The sequence below is a fragment of the Pangasianodon hypophthalmus genome, chromosome 25 (assembly GCF_027358585.1).
Source record: "Pangasianodon hypophthalmus isolate fPanHyp1 chromosome 25, fPanHyp1.pri, whole genome shotgun sequence".
NCBI classification, from domain to species: Eukaryota; Metazoa; Chordata; class Actinopteri; order Siluriformes; family Pangasiidae; genus Pangasianodon; species Pangasianodon hypophthalmus.
In genome coordinates, this window is record NC_069734.1 from 17,493,138 (window position 1) to 17,502,876 (window position 9,739).

Below are 9,739 nucleotides of genomic sequence, written 5' to 3' on the forward strand. Positions count from 1 at the left end.
GAGAGACAGAGAGAGATAGAGGAAGAGAGAGAGAGAGACAGAAAGAGACAGACAGACAGAGAGAGATAGAGAGAGAGAGAGAGAGAGAGAGAGAGAGACAGAGAGGAAGAGAGAGAGACAGAAATAGAGAGACAGAAAGAGAGGGAGGGAGAGACAGAGAGAGAGACAGAGAGAGAGAGAGATAGAGGAAGAGAGAGAGAGAGAAACAGAAAGAGAGAGACAGAGAGACAGAGAGAAAATATTGAATACAATACAGCCCAACCCATTGTGTGGAAAATATGGCACACACTTACACACACACACACACACACACACACACACACACAGTTTCTTACCTGTGATAGTTTATATCAGTCATCTCACACCAGGCTCTGGCTCGGTCTACTGCACACCCATCTGAGTCAGTGCACTACAAAACACAACACACACACACACACACACACACACAACTCTATTAAAGTTGGGAAAAGGCTCTCACCATTAAACTGTGTATAGAACATTATGTCTTAAATGAATCATTATTATTTATTTATTTTTTTAAAAAAGCATGCTGTCTTACTTAGAAGTGTGTGTGTATGTGTGTGTGTGTGTTTGTGTGTGTACTTACACAATCCACCAGCATCTTGCCCAGCTCTTTGACTCCTACAAAGCTCTTAGCCAGCTCCAGAGGGTTCGAGGGTCTAAACACGTCCACCGAGTTCACCGGCACCTGCGGAGGTTTCCCCGTACCCAAAGACACCACCACACCCAGACAACACACCTCATCTCCCCGACCCTGAAACACACACACACACACACACACGAGCCAACTGTTAAGACGTCACTGTGGTCTGATGATGTCTGATTGGGGTGGTGTGATGAAGCAGCGTTAATGTTACCGCCCCAAAGTTGATCAATTTCCTGTAACAGCACATTTCTATAAGTTCCTTTTATTCCTTTTATGCTGTTATTGAAAATTAATCAACACCTTCTGACCAATCAGAATTCAAAAGCACTGTGGTATAACAGACGCTAGTCATTAATGTTTCACCAGAGAAAACAAAACAAAACATTTTTCTCCATAGTCCAAATGTGTGTGTGTGTGTGTGTGAGAGAGACCTGAGCCTTCAGTGCTTTGTTGTACTGGTGGATCTCAGTCATGGCGTCTAATGTCGGGTTATTGGCCAGCAAGCCGCCGTCCAGGAAGCGCCCCATTGGTCGAAAGTACGTGGGGGCGGCGCCGCTGGACCGAGCCGCACGCCACACGACCTGCTCTGAGACAAAAAAACCCAAAAAAAAAACAGGAGACGTAGATAAACAAATGAAAAGGAAAATTAAAATGCCTACATTTAAAAAAAAAAGACGAAAGAAAGCCCCAAGTGAAGTGTAGATCACGTTCATAGTGTCTCGCTCACTGTGACCCTTCTCTCTCTCTCTCTCTCTCTCTCTCTCTCTCTCACACACACACACACACACCTTCATCCGTCACCTTCCTACGCTTTCTGACAGGTTCCTGAGTGCATCCCACTATCAACACATCCTCATCCTCCCAGCCTGCAACAACAACACTGACACTGAGAGGCGGAGACGAGCTGAAGGAGGCGGGAAAACTTTACTGTGGGGAAGTTAATAAAATCTTACACGTTGCATATTTGGTTGGCTACCAGGCTCTGTCTGTGTGTGTGTGTGTGTGTGTGTGTGTGTGTGTGTGTGTGTGTGTGTGTGTTACCTTGTGGGGTGGTGAGGGGTCTGAAAGTGGCTGTGGAAGCATACGGAGGGTCTCGGGGTATAGACGGGGCGTTGTAATTTCTGAAGATGTGCAACTCCCCGGGGTGTCTGTCTGCTAAAACACTGGTGACCATCACTCTGATAGATAGATAGATAGATAGAGACAGAGAGAGAGAGAGAGAGAGAGAGAGAGAGAGAGAAAAACAGACAGACAGACAGATTCCTTTTTAAATACATTACATGTTGTGTGTTCTTCAATCTGTTCTCACCTCAAGATCATGATTTACTCTATATTGTGTATTATGATAATTATATTGCCATATAGCTCATCCCAAAACACAACACACACACACACACACACAAACACACACACAAACACAAACACACAGACACACGAACACACGAACACACACTCACTTGGGGTGTGTGACGTCCGTCATCTTGGTGTTCTCTCCAAACTCCTGCTTGAGGAAATCCTCCAGCGGCGCTGATTCATACGGCCGCGAGCCTTTAAACACCTGATCCTTCATCCGGAAATACAGACAGCGCAGATACTCCATCGATTTACCTACACACACACACACACACACGGCTATGATTTAATGCAGGACAGCTAAGTTTCCGCTCCAGATCTCCAAATAGCTAAACATTAGCACTTGTCTTTTCAAAACTGGATTTAATCTCTCATGCACGCCCACCGTGGGTGACAGCCAGAGCCAGGATGCCACCGGTGCTGGTTCCAGCCACCCAGTCAAAGAGCTCTCGAATGGGCCGACCCGCTTCCTTCTCCAACGCGATCAGCATTTGGATCAGAACCAGGCCCTTGATGCCTCCTCCATCCAGACACAGCAACCTGTCCATCCTATACAGACAGAGAGAAAATCCACAACAGCTGTAGATGCAAAGGCATGTGTGCTTCTAATCGGTACAGTGATATTAGTCATATTGCTATTCATGGACCCAGAAACACCCATTTTTAACTGTGATTATATTTTTATCTATACCACCGATCAACCAATCAGAAACAAGTATTTGCTTATGCAATCCATCACACCAATATACTGTCCCACCCCTTATTCTCAACATTACACATAACGTCGAAAGTACTGGATAAAAATGCATTATCCTGAATTATTTCCTTCTTCATGCATATTCTTCTGCTACGTACTTTTTGCCTGTCCTGGGTCCGTCCACTTCGGTGTACCCTTGGCTCATGGCGGAGATGGCGGCTGCCACGTGAATGAGGTCATTAAACCCTGACGGCAAAATCACAGCCGAGGTCAGTTGGCCAATCGGGTTAATGCTAGTGTTACTCTGGTAGACTCTGTGTTTCATGAATAGTATGAAGTAAGCATTAAAGCAATGCAAATGGCGCAAAAAATATCAAAGAAGAAACTTCGCGGAAAAATTTCGCCATTAAGCCAAAAAGGGAATTTAAAAGAGAGTGAGAACCTCTGACACATCGAAAGCTTTTGTTTTGTACAGAATGATAATCGTTTAAACTTTCCTTTGTGTAGACGCAGTCCATCTCTTCAGATTTTACAGAGCTTATCATAATTTCACAACATTAGCAATATAAACAATATTTACAGAAACAGACACAGGCATAAAGCTTGCGAGAGAGGATGCAGGAGGATGGAAAGGGTCCAGACTCCAGGCAAAGGGAGGAGCTTAGGTGGGCGGGGTTTTACCTATAGACAGGGGCGGAGCTCTGTTGGTGACGGGGGTTGGGAAGTCGGGGGAGGGCGGGCCACATCGCTCCACCCCGACGCATTGCAGCATCTTCAGCAACACCTTACGGTTGGGGCCTTAAAGCAAAGCCAAGGGTCCGTAACATGCAGACGCAAAACACACACACACACACACACAGGCACATGCATCAAGAACATACACACACACACATCAGGACAGAGCAGGAGAGGAAATGGGTGATGGTGATGGGGAGTGAGAGTGAGAGAGAGGGAGAGAGAGAGAGAGAGAGAGAGAGATTGTTAAATGAATATAGCCCATTTATGCTCAAACTGGAATTAAAAAAAAAATGTTCTTTTCCACATCTGAGCTTCACTACAACACAAACCTGAAAACTGAAATCCAAATCCAAACAGTTTAGATGTTTTTAAATCTCTGTTGGTTCCTTAAAAGATTCTCTACTTAATATTACAGGTAAAAACCATGAGAGCTGAGAAGCATTTAAAATGTCAATTAAATGCAAACAAAAAAAATCATTTTTTGTACATTTTTAAGCAAAAATGGGTTAATAATTACAATTTTAACGCATTCATGCAAACTTTATGGGTTTAATGGGATTAACACAGGATTTCCAAGAGTTACTGTTAATCTAAATTCTACTGGACCTTTTAACAAACAGACTTGAAACAATTTTTTTTTAAAAATCTACTGATTTTAATGATTTAGAGAAAAAAATAACCACAGCTTGGAAACCCGGTGAAACAGCTTACAAATATCATTCACTGAGATCAATTACAATATTTATAATCATATATAAATACTGTAAAAATGTACACTGCCAGGCGAATGTTTCTGAACATGTGAAGTTTTTATTACAGTTTAATCACTATTGGAAAAAAATAAGGAGAAAATTAAACAAGGGTTCCATCAAATCCCTAAATCGTTGAATTTAAAGACTCGTTTGTCCAATAAAATAAAGTTTCTCATATTTCTAAGTTGACTTAAACCTATTTTCGTACTCAGATTATCTAAATAAATCTGTAGGATTTAACTTGAACCCATTTTCTGAAAAGCAAAATAGTTCAAAAACGATTAAGCGGCAGTGTACGCATGCAAACTGACGTTAGGACTCTACTAAGCTTTTAATTTCGTTATCAAACACTAATACAATTTGAATTCCGAAAGTCACTCATCTGAATAAAGCCGGCTCTACCGTACCGCACACTGTACGATCTTTGACCTGATTTTATTGTCACAGACAAAAATCACACATCGTAAAACGAGAATTCTTCTGTCGTGAGTTGAAAGCAGCCATCTTAGAACGCACAGTGTGACATGCCTAAGTTATCGGCGGCCATTTTGTTGCCATCGGGGCCAAAGACGACCAAGTGCCTGCAGTGTGAGAAACGTTCGACTAATATCACAGAGTGCGAGCGCTGTTACGGCGCCACTAGGATTACGTGAAAAATTCGAAATGAACTGTAAGCGATCATTTACAATACTGACTTGCTGAAATGCTTCACTCTCGGTTAATGACGTATTTTTGAATTAGTGTTTGATAAAGTAAAAGCAATTCTTGGTTTTGGATACAGCCAAAGCTTTTGGACCCAACTGTACATCTGTCCATACACACACACACACACACACACACACACACACACACACACACACACACACAAAACCCTGTTTCTCGCTGACCCTTGCTGGTGCGGGCTGCGATCAGCCCCGGCGTCTCGCCCAGGTCGTTGTGGATCTCCACGTCAGCTCCGAACACGATGAGCGCTTTTATCAGGTCCATGTGGTCCAGCTGCAGAGGAGGAAAAACACACACACACACAAAAAAAGATGACGATTACAAAGCGGCTTCTCATTGTGGGGTCGTTTGATTTACAATTTATATTACTATAAAAACAATTTTTGTGCAAATATTTCGAAATATTACTACGAATCATACTCAAACAGGCCACGCACTTGCTGTTTGATTCTTTTTCTTTCAACAATAAAATGGACAAATTTCTCCGTACGCTAGAATACGCCGAAACATTCATTTAACATGGATTTACAAGCATCATGGTAAATAACGAGGAGAAACCAGAATGCTGAGGCTTGGGGTCACAGAAAATTCAAAACGTCCATTTGGTTTGCTCAGTTTCTGTAAAAAAATAAAATAGTAAATATGTATTTTTGATATTTTTTACATTGTGTTCATCACAGTGTAAAGCCACAAACCGACTCCTCTTTGAAAACTGGACCAATCAGAAATGCTATTAAAGTTAGTTTCATAACGTGTTCACGTTGCTTGTCGCCTAGCAACTCTCCTTAATAGTACGGTTTCTGTATTTTCCCTGCTGATGAGGAACGAAGGGACCTTGAGCGTTTTATTGGCACTGACACACACACACAATCACACACACGCTTGTCAGGTGTACCTTCATGGCGAGGTGCAGAGCCGTGTTCCCGTTCTCGCCCTTGATGTTGGGGTTGGCTCCGTGGATGAGCAGTGTCATGGCGGCCTCGTAGCGTCCCCTCTTGGTCAGGATGTGTAATGGACTCTCGCCGGTTTTGCTGAGGTAGTTCACGCTGCAGCCGTGATCCAGCAGCAGACGACTCATCTGCACACGACACGGGAATAAACACGTCAGATTGAACTGATGGACAAATGGCAGAGTTCAAAGTGTGTGTTAATCTGTGAAAGTGCTTCTGACTTCGGCAGTCTTGGCCCAGTGGAGAGGGGTTCCGCCGTACACCGGGTCCTCGGCCTGCAGCTGATTCAAATCAGCAGCCAGAATGGCCTCAGCACAGCTGGGGAGAGAGAGAGAGCGAGAGAGAGCGAGAGAGAGCGAGAGAGAGAGAGAGAGAGAGAGAGAGAGGATGAGTGAATGAATACAGAGTACATGAGCACTGTGATAAGAGCCCACTTAATCTTAATGAAAAATTAGCTGGACCATTCATTGCAAATTACAAGGCCTGTGTTATTTCTGAGCAGATCGCCATGGTAACCATCAGTTTAACCCACGATCTCAACTACATGACATCTGACAAGATAAAAATGGGCCACTTTGCTGCTTGTTGCCCCACTTTCCATTTATACCTGCTTAAATACAACAGTTTTTTTGCAACCATGTTTACAAAATACTATTTAAAAAAATAATTTTACTCAACAATGTAATAAATCAGCACTGATTTTTGATCTTTGATGTATGTTGTAACTTCGAGTCTAATGCAGCTAACAATTAATAGCCCTTTTCCATAAATACATCTCCATATAAATACAAATCTCCATATACTTGCTTTAAATGTCATTAAGCTCTGTAATCTTTTTTTTTTTTTTTTTAATGAAGATGGTTCAACTTTCCTTCCATCACTTCCAGATTTCCACAATGAACGTTGGTGGGCGGAGCCTATGGGGAGGACGGAGTCATTCCAATCTGCGCTGAGGAAAATGTTTACTCACCCCCTGGCGCTGTACTTCATGGCTGTGTGGATCGGGTAGCCGGCACCCCCGATGATGTCGCTACGAGCCCCGCCTCCCATCAGCGCCCTGGCCGTCTCGGCCTTTCCCAAACGGCACGCGACGTGTAGCGGCGTCTCTCCGGCCTGGTTCAGCTCGTTTACCCCGGCACACAGCTGAGAGCACAGCACCTGAGATGATACAGTGGTTTTCATTATCACAAGATACACTGAATTCTCCACTATAACATACATGACATTATTATATAAACTCAGCTAATGAGATGTCTTTGTAACATATAATCCTCTACACACACTGGATTAGCTGATTCCACGTATCCACACTGCATCCTTCACCCAGTGACCTACAAACATGGACAGTTTTACTCACCTCCACGACGACGGCCGAGTCCTGCTTGGCAGCACAGTGCATGGGCGTGTCACCGTTCTTATCTCGGATGTTGGTGCGAGCCTGGCATTCCTCTAGCAGCTCTCGCACGCAGCTCACCTCGCCGCGCTCGCACGCCAGGTGCAGCGGTGTCTGGCCCTGAGCGTCCCGTACGTTTATCTGACTAAAGATACATCATTCCACCTCATCGTCATTACAACGTAGATTCCAATCATCGTGATACTTAAAAATGCGTATGCAAAACCTGGCTGGTTTCTATTCATACGTTCAATCCAGTACCTTCTTTCTCTTTATTTAACCTTTGACCCCTCTGCTTTGTGGCCCCTCACCTCAAAACATGGTTGTGCTTCAGGCAGTCACGCAGGCCGGTGTCCACGGCGATGTGGGCGGAGCTCCAGTCCGGGTGGTTCCGCAGACAATCGATTATCGGCTGGAGCGTCTCGGGTTTGAGAGGCGGACGGAGAGTTTCGTAAAAGGGGCGGAGCTTGAGGGCGTACTGAGGGAACCAGTTCCCAGCATCTTCCTCCGAAGACACCTGGAACAACCTGAGGTGAGTGGCAGGTAAAAAAAAAAGCATTTGATGAATTTAAAGGCTGATTAAATGAAATTTAATTAATCTCATAATAGTATAGTTTTATGGGTCTGTCTATACACACACACACACCCCCCCCCGATGCACTCCATTCAACATATAGCACAATGAACCTGAATTTCAGGTTTCTCACCCACTATCGGCAGTATAGCCAGAGACTGAAAGCGCTCTAGTCAGTTTACTGCTGATGGAAACTGGGGCATTTTGTAAAATCAGCAAAGTAAGCTAAAAATATGAGCACAGCAGCCTTGTGATGGTCACGGTCATCGCAGGGACGGCAAAAAAGAAAAACAAAACAAACAAACCAGAAGGTACAAAAAGTCAAACCTAGTGTTAGACAATTATAGGGGAAAATGGTCTAACACGGACCTCAGTGCTGGGCTGTCAGGCATGATGAGGACACAGTCCCAGGCTTGGGAGGAAGTGTCCCTGTACAGCGTCATCCTCCCATCCTGCTTCATCTTCACCTTACTCCCGTACTCCGACAGCTGGACCTCCCGAACCCGGTACGGGTTGGCGAACACATTGCTCACCGTCCCAATGATACGACCCAGGAACTGCATTTTGACCTGGAAGAAAAGTGAGTGACTTCGGTTTGACATATGATTTACATGATTACATGGAAGGGGGCGGAGTCATCCCACAAGGATAGAAATGTCATGGAATAAAGTTGATCAGTCAGAAGAAGGTTGCACATCCCACCCTGTAACAGAATCAGTGTATTTTCCTTTAATTTGTCACTTAAACGTAGCTGTGAGTGGCAATCCTAGGGGTCCAAGCACTACTCTACATTACTGTTACTTCACTCATACGTAGCTGTCAGCTGCAATCCTAGGGGTCCAAGCACTACTCTGCATTACTATTACAACATCTATTGATCTATATTTTCTGGCTTTAATCTTGACGCCATACTTTCGTATTTGCACCCTCGACATGACATCTTCACTCTGGCACGACATGCTGTGTTTCAAAGTCACGTGATGTCGATGTCGTGTTGTAGATTACGGTAATATAAAATCCACTCAATTTTAACATCTTCCTGGATAATCTCATCTCGTATGTATACTATCTGATACAGCTATTATGTCTTTGTTATAGACATTGCAAAGAATTCACCTCAGATATTGATCGAATACTGATTACTGACTGAATGTAATGGAGGTTGGAAAGATTATGCAGGGTCAAAGGTCAAGCATTTTAGTGTCTTTATGAACTCTAACTCTACAGCTGCCTTGAAGAAGAAATACATTATTATAAATTGATCAATTATAAACTAGTTAAAGTGAGTGAGATTAAACTACGACTACAGATCAAATGAGCAAATAAGTGTAGTAGGCGTTGCTATTATTATTATTATTACAACAAAAATAAGCAAACAGCTGAAAGTGAAAGTAACAAGTTACCCAGAGATACAATGAGACCTCCTTTGACGAATGTGCAATACTAAAGAAAAAGCATAATTTCCTGTCATGTTTTAGACAAACACTCGATATGTGACACACTTACCTACAGTTAAAATAAACAAACACGTTTAGCTAGCTAGCAAGTTTCCTAATCATCCTAACACTTAGAAACAAAACCCACAGCTCTTATCAATACTTTCGCTTCCCGAATATCTCTCTAACTATCAAGTACGTGACAGCTTTATATCTCGTTAATCTTCTTACCTCGGAGTTAAACCGGCCGCCTCATCCGCTCAAGATTAACCGCTGATGGATGAGCTGCTGCTCTGCTCTCACTTCTGACAGCACGTCCACTGTTGCACGTCAAACAGCCTTGACACACGTAGCCGCTTGAGGAACATTTGGGCCAACCAATGAAATTTAGAGAACACGTCCCAACGCTATCTGAGTTAACCAATCAGCGATGAGCGTAGCAGGAAAAAAAGGCGG

The 9,739-nt window shown here is 43.5% G+C and overlaps 1 protein-coding gene across 4 annotated transcripts in view; it reads right to left on the bottom strand.

The window, feature by feature from the left end:
• Positions 1-9,665, bottom strand: part of pla2g6 (phospholipase A2, group VI (cytosolic, calcium-independent)) — a 13,487-nt gene extending 3,822 nt beyond the window's left edge. The window contains exons 1-17 of one of the 4 annotated variants that reach the window (XM_053229640.1): positions 9,515-9,665; positions 8,217-8,416; positions 7,585-7,800; positions 7,238-7,418; positions 6,851-7,038; positions 6,102-6,198; positions 5,826-6,008; positions 5,095-5,203; positions 3,399-3,515; positions 2,876-2,963; positions 2,406-2,569; positions 2,125-2,275; positions 1,709-1,845; positions 1,456-1,533; positions 1,099-1,253; positions 608-775; positions 336-409 (exon numbers count right to left, since the gene is read on the bottom strand). In XM_053229640.1, coding sequence (XP_053085615.1) covers positions 336-409; positions 608-775; positions 1,099-1,253; positions 1,456-1,533; positions 1,709-1,845; positions 2,125-2,275; positions 2,406-2,569; positions 2,876-2,963; positions 3,399-3,515; positions 5,095-5,203; positions 5,826-6,008; positions 6,102-6,198; positions 6,851-7,038; positions 7,238-7,418; positions 7,585-7,800; positions 8,217-8,410 — 2,300 coding nt within the window. In that variant the 5' untranslated portion in view covers positions 8,411-8,416; positions 9,515-9,665. The remainder of the gene's footprint in view (positions 1-335; positions 410-607; positions 776-1,098; positions 1,254-1,455; positions 1,534-1,708; positions 1,846-2,124; positions 2,276-2,405; positions 2,570-2,875; positions 2,964-3,398; positions 3,516-5,094; positions 5,204-5,825; positions 6,009-6,101; positions 6,199-6,850; positions 7,039-7,237; positions 7,419-7,584; positions 7,801-8,216; positions 8,417-9,514) is intronic. The other 3 variants (XM_026948061.3, XM_026948063.3, XM_026948062.3) reach the window with 3 other exon arrangements.
• Positions 9,666-9,739: the final 74 nt, after the last annotated feature.